Raw genomic sequence first — 19,034 nt, 5'->3', positions numbered from 1 at the left:
GGCTCGCGTTTCAGATCGCAATGATGCCACCAATACCGTGCCAAACCCTGAGACCATCAACACCCTGGTCCCGAAACCACTGCAACCCAGGAGAGCTGATAGGAGCTCGGCATCGACTACGTCGGACCCAGACACCATCGTGAACAATTCGCCTTTCTCGCCCTCGTCCAGTCGATTCTCCTCAGGCACTACACCCCCGGTGTCACCGACTGCTCCTGGCCATGAGAGATTAGGTGGTTTGGGAACACTACAGGAGAGCGCTCCCTCACCAAAACGTTCAACTATTCGGGCTGTCATTCCTTCATTTTCGTCCGAAGGCCACGCATTAACTCCCAGAGCGTCTGCAGCTTCTCTTGCATCGACTGCCTCGTCCGAGACCTTCAACTACAGCACACACGAAGAGCGAAGGGCCTCCTCCAGTTCCAATCCGCTCGTGCCGCTCACACCCCCGCTGCGGAGTCACAAACGACCTCCACCTACTGGTTCCAGCGGGAAGAAGAAGCAGGCTCCGTCTATCAATCGGGTCCCGTTGAAACCAGCCCTCAAGACATCGTCGGAATCGCTCGCCTTTTCAGACATATCGTATGAGTACGACCGCCCGAGATCGTCGTCTTCTCCTACCCTCTCGTCTTCGCCGACCATCCATGCCGCTCGTCAGGTCAGTCTTGAGAGCGGAGTCAGAGTTCAATTTCCAATTGTTCGTCCACCGTCGGCAAGCGGTCTATTTGCGGAGTCTCGTGTGCTGCCCAAGCATCCATCCCGAATGAGCAACCGCGCTTCGCAAGTGCATCAGTGGAGCTCTCAGCTTTCAACGATCGCATCGGAGTCAGAGCGTGGCTCCAACGCGGGTTCCCAGCAAATATCCGATCGGGGATCCCAATTGGCCTCCTATAGAAGTTCGCAATCAGTAGAGCATCCCAGACCAACCGCACAGACACCTCGCAGACAGACGATTTCGAGCATTGCCTCCTCCGATAATGCTGTATATACTTCGGAGCCAACGGACTCCTCGGTTTCTGTACCACTGCCTCTGTTCTCACCATCATTGCGACCTCCAGAAGGCCGCGATTCTGACGAGCATCGAGATGTAGTTTCGCCTCTTCAGTCTCCTCCATTGAGGCAACAGCGATCTGGATATTTGAGCAGGCATAATAGTAATGATTCGCGTCCGGGGTCACGTCCAGGGTCGTCACAGTCGGACTTCGCAACCTTCATTGCAAGCACGATCCCAGCATGGGCAAGGTATGTGATCTTCACAATTCAATTCTTGGAAAGCGAGTCTAACATTTCCAAGGGTCTACTATCAACGCGGCGACCGTACCTCGATGGGAGCCCCTGACTCTTCCACCGAAGCATCAGATAGTCGACTGCCCACTGCTCAAAGCGGCCGTACGCAAACACCATCTGAGGGTAACTTTCCATTAAGCATATATCGACCGCGAAATCGGCCACACCAAGACCAATCGCAAGATGTGAGGGATTCAATGGCGATATCTAATGAGCCAATTGAGCAAGAAATCTCAGTGTTTGGTCCCATGATGACCCGTCGGTCCATATCTGAAATGTCTGCTCCGCGACTGCGTACCGACAAAAGAAGTACCGCACGGCTAAGCGCGTGGCGAGCACCGTCACTTGATGAGGCGTTTGGTAGCATGATGTTTAGCCGGCAGAATAGGCAAATTCTTTTGTTCTGTTTAGGTTTCATTTTCCCGTTCGGTAAGTGTACGATTTGAGATTTGAGAATACCAGCCATTTGAACAATATGCTAATGTATTAACAGCCTGGATGATTGCCTCATTTCTTCCTATCCCTCCCAACCCTGAAATCTCCAAAGAAGCGACACCCAGTCAAGCGGACCTTGAGCGACAACTAGCACAGCGCGTAGGACCTGTTGATGGGCGAGACTATCAAAAGGCCTTCTGGTGGAGGAATCTAAATCGAATAATGTCTGCTGTTGGAATATTGCTCATTGGAGCAATAGTGAGCTGCCCTCGCCCAACGAACTTGTCCAAATGCTGACTATATATCTAGATTGCGCTTGCCATAGTAGCTTCGCGCATGTAATGATGAGGAACACCACCTACGAACGTTGGTGCACATTTAACGAATCCACAAAACCACACCAATGTCGATCTCGACTCACACGATCACGATCTACAAACCAAAGGGCGTCACTCTTTCCGCCTGTTTCATTTTCCACGATTCAAAGCTCTCTGATATCACGAATCACCGACATCTCCACAAACACCATCTACAACTACATCTCCTAATAACGCCTTTCCTTTTTCTCATTGACTCGCTACGAATGAACGGTTCAAACGACAAGTCGACAACAGATCGACCGTCATGAATTGAATCTGATGGGATCTCTTTGATTCTTGCAACATACGAGCGAAAAGCAAACTTCATGTCGAATGCAAGCGTTGCATATTTTTTTGTCTTTTTCAGCGACGGAGCTAGCGGAGCGAGGTTGCCGCACGCTTTTCATGAATTACTCACAGAGTCTACGTGCTCGTGTTTATGTTTTCTTAGTGTTATAATCACCTGAGAACGTTTCCTTGTGTCCAATTTCCGAATCTTCTGATGAGTCGGCCGACTTTTGCGAGAAGCGAGCCAGAACAGAGCTTGATTGTATGGCTGAAATTGCTGAGACTGGTAGTGCGCGAAGCACTCAATATTTGTATAGTATCATTTTTAAAGTGTAGGATGTGTAATTCTCAAGGCGGCTCGGATGATGAGCGAGTGGACATAACGATTCTTTTCTGAAATATTTTTCTACGCAGTTGTGTGATGCCTGAGGCTACTTTATGGATTGTGTTACTATTTCGATGCTCTTGACGCTTTTCGGATTGCTTCAACACACTTTTGTTAGCTGAACAAGACATAGGTCTGTCGCCTTGAATGACCTGTCAATTCACAGGGCGTCTAAGCCGGTGCCATCTGAATGCATACAATTCGAATGGGACCATGCCTCTTAATCCCTGAAAATGCATTTGCTTACTCGCAAACTGGTAATGAGGCATTCTTTGTGGAGCGACAAGGCACATCTAAGAATATTCCTCTATCACTGAGTCCCCTCCCCTCTGCACGACAGCTCCGATGCAACAATACAAAGGTACCACGACGTTCCCATTGGCCCAATACGAAAGCAACAGACACAGCACCACAGCCACACGCCCACCTGCAGTCACACATGCTCGTTCCACACCGCATGACTGCAGGCCCGGAACAGTCATACTGCAGCGGCGCGTCACTTCGACTCATCGCCTGAGGCGGAGGCGAAGCAAAAGCGCGGGTCCAAGCGTCCCGAACCTGACGTCGATCGCTCCTTACAAAAGCCCCGCCGCTGTACTGCCATTTTCACCACACTACTACTCGGCCTCACTCGCTCTACTACTACCTTCAAAAACACCTTTCCCCTTGCTCTTTTAACTCTCCAACCATACTACCCCTAGCAACCCAGACTGCAACCCCCCCAGCAATCATGGCGGTCCGCGCACAATTTGAGAACTCGAACGAGTGAGTTTTCTGCCCCCGCTGCGAAGAAAGACGAGGGGCACACCCACCCCCTCAACTTCAACCTCAGACTCGCACATTTGGGATATATGGACTGATGCGAATCGATGTAGGGTCGGCGTCTTCGCAACCCTCACAAACGCCTACGCCATCGTCGCCGTGGGCGCCTCGGAGAACTTCTACAGCGTCTTCGAAGCCGAGCTGCAGGACGTGATACCCATCTGCCATGCCACGATCGCGGGCACGCGGATAGTAGGGCGGCTGACGGCTGGGTACTTCCCTCCCCTCCCCTCCCCTCCCCTCCCCATCCTACACCAATCAGGTCTAACATTTCCCAGCAACCGCAAAGGCCTCCTTGTCCCGACCTCGACCACCGACCAAGAACTCGCGCACCTGCGCAACTCGCTCCCCGACGCCGTCAAGATCCAGCGCATCGAGGAGCGGCTGTCGGCGCTGGGCAACGTCATCTGCGCCAACGACCACGTCGCGCTGGTGCACCCGGACCTCGAGCGCGAGACGGAGGAGATCATCGCCGACGTGCTGGGCGTGGAAGTGTTCCGGCAGACCATCGCCGACAACGTGCTGACGGGGAGTTACATGGCGCTGAGCAACCAGGGCGGCCTCGTGCACCCCAAGACGAGCGTGCAGGACCAGGACGAGCTGTCGAGCCTGCTGCAGGTGCCGCTGGTGGCCGGCAGCGTGAATCGCGGGAGTAGTGTCGTCGGCGCCGGCATGGTGGTGAATGATTGGATGGCTGTGACTGGTACGTTTTTGGGGATCTTGCTCTGTTTACGACCGGCCCTGGTGGGGGTGGGAGGTAGAAGAAGGATTGGAGAGGCTAACGATTATGCGCAGGCCTCGATACCACAGCGACAGAGCTCTCGGTCGTCGAGTCCGTCTTCCGGCTCGGCGAGGGCATGGGCCCCAGCGCGATTAACACGACGAATAAAGACACGATGGTTGAGTCGTTCTACTAAGCGAGTCCCAGGGGAGGAAGTTCTGTCAGATTCAGCTGAACGAGGCGAGGATTCTAGGAAGGAGTGGTCTTGCTAGCTTCTAGGATGAAGCGATCAGCGGACTGCTTCCGAGACCACGGAGGCGTCATCTACTTCCTCTGGCGTATGAGGTATGGAAAGTCTCGGCGCACGGCGTCTTGAGCAGCAGATATAGGATACCGACCAGGGAAGACGAATGAGGGCTTGTAGAAAAATGATACCAGTGTTTTGCCAAAGCCGTTCTGTGCCGTGATGTTGAAAGGCGTAGTCCAAGTGAGCATAGAGAGACGATGTTTTGAATTGGTAGTAGAGGGCGAAGCGCCCCTGACTTTATCATCACGTCTGATACTGAGCTTGTGGACCAGGGCTTCCCGATTCCAGCTCCGAATCACAACCCTTTTGACGCGCCCCCTAAATCAGACACCAACTTCACGGGCTGACCCCTCAAGCCATTGACAGGTCTTGCCACATTCTAGCTTCAACACTTTCTCAGTACTGCCAAGACTTGCCCTTTCTGAGCTTTCATTCAATGTCTATTTCCTTGCCCCAGCCATGGTGCACGTGCCCGAACAGTTCATCCCGACGTCCTCCGTATTGACAACATCGCCCAAGGGCAGAGCCCAGAACCCAGGAGCACTTCCAACGGGTTCGCTCATCTCGTAATACCCGACGCCCATGTCTCCTCAAAAATTTGAAGGATTGATTCCTTCAACCGCGAATGCTCAGTGCATCTCCATCAGCCATATCGGAGAGCCAGCCATATAATCCAGCCATCCGCCATTCGCAGCTCAGCCATTCCGAATGAATTCAAGAAAGAAAAGAACCGCCTGTGCCGTGCATGCAGAAGAAGAAAGCAACATACCTTGCTTGTGAAGCGCCTTTTCGAGGTCCTTTCACCCAATCATCCTCTTCACCCGCGGCGTCGGCGTCCATGAACTCTTCCCCACACCACCCCCAAACGCCCCGCCCCCATCTCCCCTCTTCGGCGTCGGCTCCCACTCGCTCCTACTCTCCCTCTTCTCCCCCATCGCGCCTCCAAACGCACTCCCCGGCCCCTCCCGCCTCGGCGTGCCCACCCTCTCAAACAGCCTCAACGCCGCCGGCGTCAGGTTCCCCCTCGCCTTGCTCGGCGCACTGAGGAACCGCGGCGTCGGCCCGCCCTTGATGCTCGAGATCATCGAGCTAGAAGAACTCGCAACACTACCCTCCCTCTTTCCCCTGCCGAGCCGCTCAACCATCTTATCGTGCAGCTTCTCGCGGCGGCCGATGTCTGAGATCTCGAATGTGCCTCTGGGAGTTTGCTCGCCGTAGCCGCGTAGGAGATCGAGCGGCGGTGGTTCGTCGGGCTCGGCGTCTACGAACGCGTACCCGCCCACCCGCGGTGTCTCGGCGCCGGTGTAGCCCGCTTCGCTTTCCGTTGGGCGCGGGCGGCCTGCGATGGCGTCTTGTACGGCGGAGAGCGTTGGCGAGGGCGGGTCTTCGGGGCGGTAGGGGTCGAGCAAGGGGCCGGGGAAGCGGGTGTTTGCGTGCAGGACGGTCTTGGGGGGTGCCATAGACGCTGATTCCGCTTTCATGGCTGCGGTGGTGTGAGTCTCTTCGACAGAGTCCGGAGGGAACATGAGCGCGTTCTTCGGTCGATACGGCGCAGAGGTTGGCATCGCAGGGCGGGCATCAAGGGGCGTAACGAGGCGATGCGTCTTAAGTACCGACGAGGCAGCCTCGTTGTCCTTCTCAGCGAGCCGTGCAGCCTCGCCCGCCTCGAGCTGTTTGGCGGCTTCACGCTCGCGGTGCATCACCTGGCGGCTGGCGAGGATCTTGTTGCCGTTGTACGCCCACGCGTACTTCTCCGACTTGCGCGCATTCTCGCGGTCGAGCAGTTTGTTGAAGCTCTCGTTGTCCTCCGACGTGTATTTGGCCTGGAACGCGGTCAAGCTCAGATTCAGATCCACCTCTTGCTTCCTCTCCCCATCGCTGTATTCAGACCCCCCGAACTCCGACCCCGCGACGGACACAGGCGTCTCTGCGCTACCCCACGCCCGCGGTGTCTCACTCCCATCTCTTCCCAGGTGCCGCATGGGCGTCATGCTCGGAGTCATGCTTGTCCCGCGACGTCCCCGCACCTTTCGTCCGTCTTCGCCCATAAGGTCCGTTAGCTTGCGGCCCGCGGTGGCGATCCAGGCTGAGTCTTGTGAGTCCAGCGCATCAAGGTATTCCTGCTGGGCTTTGGTTTCTAGGAGTCCGGGGAAGAAGTCGCGCGCAATGATGTGCGAGAGGGCGTCGGTGTACAAATCTTCGTCCAGGACGGTGGCGGGGCGTTTGCGGCGTTTTGGCACTGGTGGAGGGCCCATGAGGGCGGTGGTGTTATCGCGCTTGCTGAGCGCTTGCGAGGGTTTGGGAGAGGCCATTGTGGAGGTGTAGAGGAGACAGTTCGTCCTCGCGGGCTATTGATGTTTATCGTAGCATCCGGTAGAGGGCGAACGAAGTTGTGAAGTCGCGGAGTAGGTGAGGTGAAGTTCAAGGCAGAAACATCGATGCTGGAAGCCAAGACCCAATTTTCTGCCACCGCCTCCAGCCTTACGGATCTTGCACATGTCTCAATGACTGCCTGAAGATTCAGGCTATAAATAGTCTTCGCAAGATTCAATAAGGCCTCGTCCAGGGGAACACACCTATGTAATTGGTTTTGAAGCGCCGTAACAGGTTTTCAATTTTCTAAACAAGACTGGAGTCCGTTATCATGAACAAGCGGTAGACCCGCCATGCTACCTATTTTAGACGGCGGTAGATTGGTCTACACAGATCTGTGGGGAGCCATTACTTCAAGCATCACGCAAACAGAAACTCACTATACGTCCAATTTCAGTAAAACTTGAAAACCAATGACATTGCCCTATGATACATCCACTCCAGGGTATCAGCACCGCCCACCACCAAGCAAGCCCAGCTTATAAAAGCCCACCCCATGGAAACCCAAAGCAACAAGGCCACACGCAGGGCCAGCAACAGACTTGCGCAAAAACACAGAGAATGAGAAGCACAGAGGTAAGAAAATTAGAGAAACTTTGTTCGAATAGCAAAAAGGCAAAGTGATAGAAAGACAGCTCCCAACTCCATGCAATTTAAGCAGATGCACCAGCCCTGGCCAAATACATAGGCCCGCCATGGCCCAAAATTAAGAAAGGACAAACAAACAATCAGTAGTATACAGAGCACGCAAGTATCCAGGTCGCCGATCCAAAGTCTGACCCAGAAGAAAACGAGAGTTGACCACCCGGAGACGGTAAAAAAGGAAATCAGTATATATAGTGTTCACTGTAAGCCTTAGGTTACCAGCTTACGGCCTCCGCTTCTGGTTTGGGCCGGTATACGTCCTGAACTCGGATCCAGCAATACCAACGTAATTTCGCGGCCTGCGTTTCGGCTGGTACTCTTGCGGTTGGCCGTGCTGCGGACCCGGCCCAGTAGTGTGCTCAAACTGCGGCTTGTGCGGCGGTTGTTGAGAAAATGCTGGTAGGTGTGGTGGTTGGCCATACGGCTGAGGAGGCGTAGACTGCGAATTGCGGGGGTCCATGTTTGCGGGAAGAATGGGCTGGCCACCGTACTGAGAGCCAGCATATTTGAGTGGAGGGTACGGTGACTGATGAGGTGGTGGCGCCTGTTGGTGGTGTGGCGGTGGTTGAGATTGATAGGGCTGGGGCGGCTGGTGAGGTTGGTACATGCTGAACGACGGTGGACCGCTGTACGCAGGGTTGTGCTGTGGAGGCTGTTGAGGGGGGTAGGGGCTCTGATGTGTAGGAGGCTGGGGAGGTGGAGGACCATAGCTGCCACTGACTGGTGTGGGATACTGGTTCTGTGGCGGACCTTGCGAATCGTAATGCGCAAATCTGTAGTTGTAAGGCGGTGGCGCCTGCGCGGTCTGAACGAAGGGAGGAAGCGGTGGACCACTCTGTGGAGGTGCTCTGGCCTGACCATTGTAATCAGGAGGATATCCTTGAGGCGGTGGGCCATATGGAGAAATAGGTGGTGGGTGTTGTTGTGGAGCACTGGCTCGGCGACCATCCTCCCATGGCGGCCGATATCCATGCTGCTCTGTAGAGTTTGGTCGAGTGTGCGGTCCAGGATGTCCTTGTTGGTCAACTGGAGATTGCGAGAACGAGAACTGCCCAGTTGAAGGAGATGGCGCGCTGTTGTGGCCGGAGGATGGAAGGCGGGATCCACTTGCGGTCCGCTCGTGAGGGATGCTGAGGCGAGAAGGCGGAGGTCCCATGTGAGTTTTGTCCAAACTGCCTCTGCGGACAGTTTGAGAGGCGCTGTCGCTACCAGCCCGCTCGGCCTTCTTATCTGGCTCCGGCGAATTGTAGTGCGCGAATCTCCAGTGGATGGGCGGTTTTGCAGAGCCGTTGTCCACATTGGATGGCTGGGTTGCAGCGGGTTGGGTCATACTCTCGCTACGAGTAGGTGGAGGCCTCATGTGAGTCCTGTCCGAGCTGCCTCGACGGGAGTTTGAGTTTTCGGACGCAGTCTCGCTGTCAGACCGCTTGACTCTTAGTTCCGACTCCGCACGAGGGAAATTAGACCAAAAGTCGTCTCTGGGGCGTGCTGTGTTAGAGCTTGATAGTGGTCGTTGACTCGTGCTCTCGTTATCGCCCCTCTCGGCTCTCCTGTCCGGAGCTTGCTGTCGAGACGAATCTAGCATCTGTCTGATGCGGGTCAATGGTGTTCTATCCGGTGAAAGATGTCTCGAGTTTCTACGCCTGCTCATAGTGTCATTCGACCAGAACCCATGAGGTGGCGACTTCTCCCGTGGGCGAATGGGTTCATATGGAGCCGGCTTGCGCTCTGGATTCTGGGGATATCGCTGTTCAGGAATCGGTTCGACATTTCGATCGTCTCCACCCCTCAAGCTTCCGTTCAACTGAGCAGGGTGAGAATCAATCGCTTGAGTTTGAGTGGGAACTTGGTAGGTGCCGTTGATGACTAGGTTTGATGTTGGTACACCAACATATGTCCATGCTGCGGGCTTCATACGCCCTCTCAACCCGCTTCTAGAAACCTCGGCATCGTCATTAAGGAGGTCGGTTATCTTGTTCGAAGACTTTGCAGGCGCATCATCCCTTGCCGCTTCTTGGGATACAGTCGGGATTGGAGTACCGTTAACATCCGCAAATAGAGTAGGGCGTGACGAGCTCGGTAACTGTTCTGGCTGCATAACTGGGCTGCTTTCTGCAGTCTCTAGTGACATGGCAGTAGACGTAGCCGAGGGAGGTCCAAAGGGTGATGCAGGAGGAATGATTATCTTCCTAGCCGGCGTTGTCATTGGTGCGGCAGCAGCTGGTTTGAGCGGCTCGTTTCGATTGGGAGGAGTTCCAGGAGCAGGAGGTAGCTGTGCAGAGAGGTCTGCAAGCAAGAGTAATGCGGTTGCCTCCTCGATGGGGTTGACCTCGGCCTCCGCTTGGTCCGCTGCAGTTTGCTCCAATTGCATCGCAGCATCGGCAAGCGTATCGACATTGTAGCTCGCTGTAGCAAGCTCTCGATCATTGCCAGACAAGCCAGCGTAAGCCGCGAATCCTCCGGGAAGATTTTCGATTGCATCATCAGCATCTTCATTCTGACTTACGAAGGCTTTGCGGGCCTTGTCAAGATTAAATCGAACCTCGGCTTGCTTCCACATCTCTTCAGTCTCGATGTACACTCTGCTGCGAGATTCGGATTTTGCGGGCAGCAGGCCCGTCAACTTATGGGGGTACTGGGCCCCATGCCTCGGAACCACAACGGCATCCTGCTTATCGTTAGCAGAGTCGTGTAACACGAGCGATCCACGGCTCACTTCATCGTCAGTCCCAGTGCCATCTAAGCCCTTATGCTCGCGTTCCAGTTGCAGCAAGCGATGCTGGCACTGGAGCAATAGGTCCTCTTGGAGAATACGGAATCGAATCTAGTACGATGTTAAGCACGGCAAGAAAGGGGAATGGTAAGTATACATACTGCAAATTGCTCTCTCTGGATATGCTCCTCGGCGGTCTTCCTGCGCTCTAATTCTTCGGCTGCTAGTCTTTTCTTGTTGTCGACGACAGCTATTCTTTGTTTCTTGTACCGTAGCAGCTCCTGGGCGACAAGGTGGTAGTCGTCGCTTTGTTTGTGGTACTCGGGGTCGTCTTCTAAGCCAGTCAGGGTTCTTTGAGCTAATTCGCCAAGCACAGGTTTTAGCGCTTTGACGATCGCGCGATAGGCTGTTTTGAGCTGAAGCTGGCGGCGAAGATCTGCTTCAATACTGACATCAGCGTGAGGCTGCCGTCGGCGTCCAGGAAGCCGTTTGGGCACCTTGACCGGCTCTTGGCTCGCTGATGGAATTTCGTTCTTGAGTGGTTGGGTGATGGCGTTCTCCAGACTCGGCTCGGGTGACCGCGATGCTGTCGAGGCTTCGTCCGTGATCACGGGCGCATTTTCGGTCGACTCAACAGGCGTTTCTTTTGATGCGACTTTCGCTCGCTTCTGGCGACGGGCGAAGGCCGGGCGCTTCTCAGACTGGTCGCTGTCGTTTTTCTCTAGATTGATGCCGTTCGTCTCACCATTGGCGTCGGAGGCTTCCGAGTTTCGCGCGCGTTTGCGCGACGTCTTGGAAGCCTGCGAGCTGGCGCGCGACGCTGGTTTCGATGCGACAGCATCCTGTTGCCCTGAGCTGGCGGGCGACGGAATCTGATTCGGGGGCGAAATGGGCTCTGTTGACAGACGGGCGCGCTTGGCGACACGCTCAGTCTCGTCGTCGACGGGAGCGTCTGGCTGCTGGACCGGGCTGTTTGCGCTCGCAACGGATCCCGCCCGGGAGTTGGTGGCATTCGACGCAGCCCTTCTCGTGGTCATCGAAAAGGGTCCGGATGGGAGCAGTCTGCTTGGTTTCGCAGGTGTACTATGATTTCCTCGCTTACTAGAGCGTCTTAGCCTCCCTGTCAGGCCTGCCCCCGGAGATGTGGCTAGTAATTGCCGTCATGGTCAGTGAAAATTCTCGAAGATGAATGAAAGCACCACGGGGCAGAAGCGTACCTGTCTTCGAGGCCGGCGGCGTCGTGGGATCGGCCTTGAGCGAACCCCGTCGTCGTTTCATCCTGACGGCTAGACAAAGCGCATTATTAGCCCCTCGTGATCATGATAATGCGCGGCAAAAACAATGAAGCTGCAGCGTGCGGATAGTTGCCGTCGCGAGTAGAACGTACCGTGATTGTCGAGGAACTCTCGCCTTATGCTGTGTAATGTCGGGAACGTGTAGAATAGTCGGTGATCTGTACTCTCTCGCTGCCAACAGCGTCAGCTGCTGAGATCAGGATGATGGCTCTATAAGCAGGCGCAGCAATGGCGGAGCGGTTGATATCAATGGAATCAATAGGATCAATAGCAATGCCGTGCGCGAAAGCAGGATTGGACTGGCAAATGGCGTGGAACAGAAGTATACTCACCAATCAAGACAGACTTGGGTGAGGCTTTCCGTCAGTGCCGTCAAGACCGTGCTCCCCGAAGTGAACTGGCTTGAGACGGAATGCACAAAACCCTTCCCAAGTGACGGTCGTCAAAGATCAGGATCCGTAGATTACCGGGCTGTACATGCCGCGATTTTCAAAGACGGGGTCGTGGGTAATGCCCGATCGAGCGGGTGGCTGGTGAAGAGGACAAGAAGCAATAAAATGCCCGCAGGAGAGCCGGAAGGCGGGAGCGGGATTGCAAAGACGACAGCACGGCAAGGAGTGCCACTCAAGCAAAGAAATATGCAGCAGCCGATGAGGCCAACACACGGGACACGGGGTGTGAAGGGCTTGGTGTCTTGCAGAGTGATGCTGAGAGAATCCATGGATTCTAGCAATGGGTGCTCCAGCAAATCGGCGCTAGCCACATTCGGGAGCCCCCTTCCAAAACCCTATAATGGCCAGCGGCCGAGCAAATCGCTCCGCAAACTGGCCGCAACGCTGCTGGTCTAATCATGGCACGCGGCCCAAGGCGCCTCTACTGGCTGCGAAGCTGAGATGTCCTTCTCTTAGACAGTGCTTACAGTACAGCTGAGTCCGACGCCCGCTCAAAATCCTCAGATGCTGACCTCGGATGCATGCCCCATCCTCCTGCATAACCGGGTTTGTCCTAGCCTGGACCGTGGGTAGAATAACGCGCACGAAGATCTGAGATTTTCGTCATGCCGCGACGCCCCGGCTCGAGTCTTGAATCTCTTCAAAGGCGCCGATGTAAAACCATGTGCTGTCTTGCGATAGGCCATCGTGATCCATTCAGCACTTGATGAATCTGACGGCTTAGCGCCTTCATCATGAATACTACCCAGCACCCAGCGTCTCCGTAATTAGCAGGGGTTGCAGATGGCACACTGGGTCTGGAAAAAGTGGCGCACTCCTCAAGCACTTGTCTCGTGTTGTCTCGTGTATGCACCTGTGTGCCACTGCTTGGAGTGCTTTAACGAGTTTTCAGGTTGAGGAGTTTCTATCTCGTTTGGATTCCTGAAAATGCATTAAAGCACCCTAAGCCGTGGCAGACAGGTATACACACGAGACACAGTGCTTGTTGTAGAATTGGAGCGCCACCTTTTTCATGCCCCGTGTGGTTGGTGACCAGCTAATATTACAGCCCGGACTCATCCTTCGTTTCATATCGTTAGCTCCTTCAATCCCTCCATATGTTCAATCTATACTTCAAGAACAATAGATCATTCTACAGCAGGAAGATGGTTTCAAGGCTCATCAAAACCATGTAGGTGACGTCTTCAGGGTTGTCTCACTTAAGCATGAAACCATCCATTGATTGAAACTCAATCATTCATTCATTCATCAGACATCTCCAAGTTAGACATTACCCGCCGCAGCAGTATGCTCGTAAACGCCCCAATAGCACAGGCTAGACTCGCACAACACCGTATGCCCGCTATGCATGTTTACCGTTGCTCAATGCAAGCACCAAGCCAAAAGCACAGCCGCCCCATCCCGATTCTGCACATGCAGCCCTCTCCCCCAAGCAGCACTTGCTGAGAGTCAAGATGCAGGGAAAGAACCTAAGCTTCATATCTGTAGTCGGACCCATATACCTCGACTCAGATCTGGTCCCTCCTCAAATCGCTCTTGAATCCTTTCGTCCGTCCCCACGCCACGTTCGGCACCTCATCAGCTGGATGTGGGGAGAAAGAGCGCAAGGTACGCTCGCAGCTCGGCAGATCTGTACCGCCCCAGGACGGAATCCCCGCAGGCACTAGCACGTCCCATCCCGCCTCGATATTCGGCTTCTCCCAGATCTGCTGTGCCGTGCTGCCGTGCTGCCGCTCAAGCCACGTGTGCAATAAGAACCACTTGTGCGTCTCAACAAAATCTGGACGCCGGTTAACAGCAAAGACGGTGAAGCGCCGCATAATGGTCTGGCTGAGGTCCACCAGACTCATTGACCATCGCAGCGCAGTGAGTAGGAGATTGACTTCATCAATCATACCAAGCTTGTCTTCCCGTGTCATGGCGTCGAAGTAGTCCCACACGGCGTCATCAATCTCAGACTGCTCGGGGTCAGAATCACGAAGTGCTTTTCGCATGGTAAATCCTGACTTCGGTGGTGGTGAAGGTGGCGCTGGGAGAAGAATTCGACCAAAGCGACAGCCCGGCTTGTGCGTAGGTGTGTGGTTCATATTCCACAGTGCTAGTTTGTGCTTCGAGATCATGGGAAAATTGGTTATGGGATCTCCAGATACGAGGGCGCGGGAGATGTTGTAGTGGTGTGTTTCGATCCAGGTAAAGGAGTCTTCCTCACTGTAGTTGGTGAAGCAGCCTTCATCCTTGCTATCTGAGGACTCATCCGTGTCAGTGGCACACGCAGTGCCGGTCGTAGTGCCGCTTGTAGGACCAATAGTCGCTGGAGCTGGCATGGATGTTGCTACCTGGAGACCGGAGTCACTGATAGGACCAGACTCAAGCGGCTGCACATCGCGATTATTCCGGACCTCTCCTTCGTTCCGGTGGACAGCAGGCTGGGTGGCTGCGAATGCTTCGACTTGCTTCCGTAGTAGGGCTGCAGTGACCTGCCCGTTCTCAGAAATCGGAATACCGCCTCTTTTGTTTCGATTTGCGATCCGTACTTCGTCTAGACTCAGGCGTTGATTAGTTAAACCTTTCGTTCCGTAGTTGATGGAGCTACCCAAAGATTGGTTGCTAAGGCGATTGCGCAGACCAGCTTGGTAGGGACTTGAGATCAGGGGTTGCATATCGAGAGTCTGCATCGACGACGACGGACCTTCATCATTGACTATGGCAGGAAGCGATGTGGTTTTGAAAAGAGAGTGTACCTCTGGATCTCCGCCACGTGGGGAAGGCGCGAGCGACGATCCAACAACCACGTTGTTTTGGGCCATGTTGATGCCGGGATCGTGGGTTTGCAAGATGGCCGAGACATCGGGCGACTCTGCTGCCTTCGGCACGTCTTCCCCTGCATAGCCGGTATCCGCATCTGATAGGAGTCCAGGACGCGTGCCACGTGCCTGCTGATCAGATTCTTCCAAAGGCGTGTTGTGAGGTGAGATATCCATGCTGATGGCGTTCCCGCAGGCACCGACCCCCATTTTATCGCCGCCTAGATCTGGACGCTTGATCTTTCCTGGAGACTGCTGGAAACGGCCAGTCCTGCCATTTCGAACTGCCGGGGACCTGCTAGACCCGCCCATCTTCACTAACGATCCTGAGCGTGTGGGAGTGTTCTGGTGTTGATGCGTTTTCCCCGAGATGGCAATGACTGTACATCAGTAGTGAGATGATGCCGGGGTGGTAGTTGGCGTGTGTTGTTGAATAAAAGAGCTTGTGATAGGCGACCTCCTGACGCGGTAGACGCGTTTTGGCTTGGCGCGCCGGAGGGTGAAAACAGAAGCGAGGATTGCATTCACCCGACCAGTTTATAAGGCGGAATGACTCCCAGAGTCCAGATCTACATCCTTTTGCGCCGAGCATGTTACTTCCACTCCTTCACCAGTCCGTCTCCATTCACCTGTGAGTTCGAGAAATTACTAGAACATCTCCTTTTTCCAGCGGAGATGACACCGTCTGTGGTCTCGAGGCGGTTCGGAGCTTGATCAGAGCGGTCTTATAGCTCGTTCTATTTCCTGGAATCTTGATGAGGCTCCCGTAATAGTAACTGGGAAGTATACACAGAGTGCCTTCGGCAGGTAGTCCGCCTACTTCGATGGATCGGAAAACAGCCGCATAGTTTACGTTGCCTTGTTTTCTAACGCAGTGGCGTTTTCTTTCGAGCTAGCTAGCTGAGAATTGGTCGGACGATGTGCTCCGATCTCACCGCGCAACGCCATGTGAAAGGGCACAATATCCCGTATTCGGCTACATGGCGTTTGGTCATGTCAAGTGAATCCGAATGGACCTGTTGCCGTTACACCAAAGCGGTTCTCAGAAACAGATATTTCCAGTTGGGATTCTGGCGGTCAGGTGCAAATATGTAGTCCCTGGGCTAGCTCCTGGTGATGTCTAGCGTAGATATGACTGGAAGTAGGCCTCGCGATTTGTCTTCGACCCGATCCAATTGGCACCCGGTACCTGGCATGATGATCGGCAGTGGTACTTAGTACAACCGCTCCTGTGAAACGTCGCACTGCATTTAGACTAGACCTATTGGCCCGACGGCAAGTACAGGCACCGTTCGCGCGATCGCACCCGAGAGTCAACTCCCTAAGGAGAAGGCCTGGAGAAATTCTTCTGGGTGGGAGGTACTGCGTTGGAATCGGTCGACATCTCCTTCACAACGCGTGCATAATCACTTTCTTCCGTCAGATGGCCGATATCGTGTAGTTGGACCCAACTATCGCGGCGCGTTCTCGAGGGCAGATATGGGTCATTGTTTCCTGCAGACTCCATGTGCGCTGGCTCGGGCGCATGCGGCACGGCCTCCACATGCTTTATTCCATCTTTGAGTCCAGGAAACTGATCATGTTGGAGGTAATCGCCATCTGGACTTGGCACGTGTAGGATCCCGCCCGGACGACTTGCTTGTTGTTCCCATGCATGTTCCAATTGGCCATCTCCTCTTGTGCGCCGATCGCTGGTGTCCACGGAGAAGCTACCCATGCGACTGATTTTGAAGGCTCTTAGCCTGTCCAGAGCAGTTTTGAAGTCGTCCAGGACCACGGAATCAGTAAGGCACTTAAAGACGAAAGCCAATTTCCAGAATGGATTTATTCCAACAGGAAGCGAGGACTTGAGAGCGTCGGTGACGGAGCAGACGTCGATGATGATGAATGCTATGCTGACAACCATTGCACCCATCATGACGCCAAATCGAGGAGATATGCGAATAATGTCGGCAATCCTAAGCTCGTATCGGACTTTGATGTTGTAGAAGAGGACAATCGTCGTCAATATCCACCAGGGGTCGCGACACAGAGCCTCCCATGGTCTCGTCTTAAGGAACAGGGTATTGATGTTATGGAAGTATGCGAAATTGGCGTAAATTTCGAGAACCCAGTAGGGTATGGAAAGGATGATGGTGGTGATGAAGAGAATGCTGGCAGGCCTTGATAGAAAGGGCTTTATTTTCATCCAAGCAATTACGTTGTGTAGTACCCAGGAGGCGTTGAGAAATATGGCGCCGCAGGAGAGCCACCAACCGGCAATTGGGTCGTGGAAGAATATCCAGAAGCCTTGCCAGATACCTAGGACGAGCTATGATGCTATGTCAGTGCGAAAATTCAAGTGTGGGTAGCGCAACCATTGTAAGATAGAAAAGTCTAGATATGTAATGGTCCGCAGCGCCCCTGACTTTTCAGGATGATAGAGTGTATGATGGAGGGATGTTGAACTGGCATGCAAGATCTAGCCGCGGTGGGAAGGTGGAGCTTGGGTGTAAAATGCACCGAAGCACTTTTGACAACGACGTTTCTTGGAAATACGTACTTCAAGTAAAATGAGCTATATCAATTTCTTATATTAGCTACAATTCGGGAGCCATATGCGACAACGCGCTTCGAATCAGGTTCAAATACACACCTTATGCAGTATCACGCCCTTCCGCATGTTCGCAATGGTGATGCAAGCCATTATGATGAGCGATCCCACCATGTAGCCCTGGGACCATGCTTCGAGAACGAGGCCATCGGGATTGGTAGGGCGTCCGACACGACGCTTCGCGAGGAAGACGGGCGCCAGTTCTCGTGGAATCGGACTCATAGTCGACGCGTAAGAATTTTATGAGTGGGATGATGTCAAAGGAAGAGCATCGCCTCTTTGGGGAACTGGCTGGGCATGACGAAGAAGGCGGCAGGCGGACGACAGAGATACTGCGAAGCCAGGCAGGTTATGAAGCAGGCGCTGGACCGAGCTGTGTGTGATGGCGAGAGGTGTCTCTCCATCAGCCCTCGAAACAGCACGAGCCGTCTTCTCCGCATTACGAGAGAAGAGGCGTCAAGTGGCGTCGCGCGACAAATCTTACCGCGGTGCAGGCCTGTCGCAGACTATGGGGCCGATGAGCTATCCCCGTCCGGGAGTCCATCCCGCCCCTCAACGGCCGTCATTCGGCGGCCGTCGGGGGGCTCTTTTGGCAGCAATGCTGAGGTGGAGTTGGGGCTGGACTGTTCTGAAGCATTTGCGCAATCGAGGAGATGGTCTATCGCGAGTCTGGCGTGCTATTTTGCCCACGGGCCTAGCCAGCGGTACTAGGTGCGGCGAGTGTTCCTCCAGCCCAGCTGTGCGGCGTATGACGAAGTGATGAAAGCGTCGCAAGTGCTTCGGCAACCGATCCACGGACAGGAATAGTATGGGGAAGTCAGGGGGTCGACTATCCTGGAAGGCGGCCCAGGAGCCGTGGTATCTGGGCTTACATGCAGAAACGCAGGGAACAGAGCATGTCATAGGCACACAAGCGTTGATTAAATCAAATTGCTAGGCAGGCCCGCAGGCTAAAGTCACGGCGTGTAGAATCTGCAGCAAGAAGCACTCAAGCTGCCTAGGCATGCTGAAGACTCCGCGCCACTTCTTCGATTGGCCGCATGTGCTGCTTTTCGTATACCACGACAGTCGACATCTAACTATATTCAATACAACGCACCGGAAAGACTTCTGTTTTGACGCGGGATATTAGGTAAGGTCTTGTGCAAGGTCCTCCGGCATTGTGATTGGTTGAAATCCTCGAGTAGTGAAGTAGGTAAATACTGCAGCTACGGCATAGAAGCTCCAGTAAGTCAACTTCGATCTTACATGCGATGCGCAGGACCCTTTACTTCAGATCGCTAGCTGATAGGAGATTTGAAGGTGAAAATCTCAGAGCGAGAGGCATATTGGCGGGATAGAGACAAATAGGGGCATACTACAGCCTCAAAAGGTAAAATACCTAGCGCTAATACGAGCTAGTCAAAATAACCTGTTTCTCACCGCCCCGTCTGGCCCCAACACAGGCTTAATGAAAGCACCACCACCACCACGTCCATCAACGTTGCCTGCCCGGGTCTCAATCCATCTTGTGACTCCACCCACCATCTGTCTCTTGTTCCTTGAAGCTCCAGAA

At 54.1% G+C, this 19,034-nt stretch overlaps 6 protein-coding genes across 6 annotated transcripts; 2 read left to right on the top strand and 4 right to left on the bottom strand.

Annotated features, from left to right (window-relative positions):
* Positions 1 to 763: 763 nt before the first annotated feature.
* Positions 764 to 2,019, top strand: BDZ99DRAFT_384400 (uncharacterized protein; the record flags this gene model as incomplete). The annotated part of the gene is made up of 3 exons (XM_033715374.1): positions 764 to 1,242; positions 1,295 to 1,716; positions 1,781 to 2,019. 3 exons carry the CDS (start codon positions 764 to 766, stop codon positions 2,017 to 2,019), a joined length of 1,140 nt encoding a protein of 379 aa, XP_033578806.1.
* Positions 2,020 to 3,364: 1,345 nt separating this feature from the next.
* On the top strand, positions 3,365 to 4,715 carry BDZ99DRAFT_461816 (eukaryotic translation initiation factor 6). Its single transcript, XM_033719703.1, has 4 exons — positions 3,365 to 3,519; positions 3,630 to 3,788; positions 3,855 to 4,279; positions 4,372 to 4,715. Exons 1-4 carry the CDS (start codon positions 3,485 to 3,487, stop codon positions 4,491 to 4,493), a joined length of 741 nt encoding a protein of 246 aa, XP_033578805.1. The 5' UTR covers positions 3,365 to 3,484; the 3' UTR covers positions 4,494 to 4,715.
* A 251-nt stretch (positions 4,716 to 4,966) lies between these two features.
* Positions 4,967 to 7,035, bottom strand: BDZ99DRAFT_281700 (uncharacterized protein). Its single transcript, XM_033714005.1, has one exon. The coding sequence runs from the start codon at positions 6,914 to 6,916 to the stop codon at positions 5,405 to 5,407; it is 1,512 nt and encodes a 503-aa protein (XP_033578804.1). The 5' UTR covers positions 6,917 to 7,035; the 3' UTR covers positions 4,967 to 5,404.
* An 810-nt stretch (positions 7,036 to 7,845) lies between these two features.
* Positions 7,846 to 11,372, bottom strand: BDZ99DRAFT_519083 (uncharacterized protein; the record flags this gene model as incomplete). Its single annotated transcript, XM_033725371.1, has 3 exons — positions 7,846 to 10,290; positions 10,339 to 10,446; positions 10,497 to 11,372. The coding sequence occupies 3 exons, from the start codon at positions 11,370 to 11,372 to the stop codon at positions 7,846 to 7,848; spliced, it is 3,429 nt and encodes a 1,142-aa protein (XP_033578803.1).
* Positions 11,373 to 13,590: 2,218 nt separating this feature from the next.
* Positions 13,591 to 15,198, bottom strand: BDZ99DRAFT_475341 (uncharacterized protein; the record flags this gene model as incomplete). The annotated part of the gene is made up of 1 exon (XM_033721979.1): positions 13,591 to 15,198. One exon carries the CDS (start codon positions 15,196 to 15,198, stop codon positions 13,591 to 13,593), a length of 1,608 nt encoding a protein of 535 aa, XP_033578802.1.
* A 1,009-nt stretch (positions 15,199 to 16,207) lies between these two features.
* Positions 16,208 to 17,701, bottom strand: BDZ99DRAFT_487402 (uncharacterized protein; the record flags this gene model as incomplete). The annotated part of the gene is made up of 2 exons (XM_033722827.1): positions 16,208 to 17,197; positions 17,522 to 17,701. The coding sequence occupies 2 exons, from the start codon at positions 17,699 to 17,701 to the stop codon at positions 16,208 to 16,210; spliced, it is 1,170 nt and encodes a 389-aa protein (XP_033578801.1).
* Between the last annotated feature and the right edge of the window lie 1,333 nt (positions 17,702 to 19,034).

Source organism: Mytilinidion resinicola, assembly GCF_010093595.1.
Source record: "Mytilinidion resinicola strain CBS 304.34 unplaced genomic scaffold BDZ99scaffold_7, whole genome shotgun sequence".
NCBI classification, from domain to species: Eukaryota; Fungi; Ascomycota; class Dothideomycetes; order Mytilinidiales; family Mytilinidiaceae; genus Mytilinidion; species Mytilinidion resinicola.
Note: the sequence above shows the minus strand (reverse complement) of the source record. Positions and strands in the feature narration are given on the sequence as shown.

Excerpts from the sequence above, each read along its gene's own strand:
- BDZ99DRAFT_281700 (XM_033714005.1), bottom strand. The coding sequence starts at position 6,916 with ATGGCCTCTCCCAAACCCTCGCAAGCGCTCAGCAAGCGCGATAACACC.
- BDZ99DRAFT_461816 (XM_033719703.1), top strand. The coding sequence starts at position 3,485 with ATGGCGGTCCGCGCACAATTTGAGAACTCGAACGA. Across the intron at positions 3,789-3,854 it reads GTAGGGCGGCTGACGGCTGG|CAACCGCAAAGGCCTCCTTG; the intron begins GTACTTCCCTCC and ends AACATTTCCCAG. Across the intron at positions 4,280-4,371 it reads TGATTGGATGGCTGTGACTG|GCCTCGATACCACAGCGACA; the intron begins GTACGTTTTTGG and ends GATTATGCGCAG.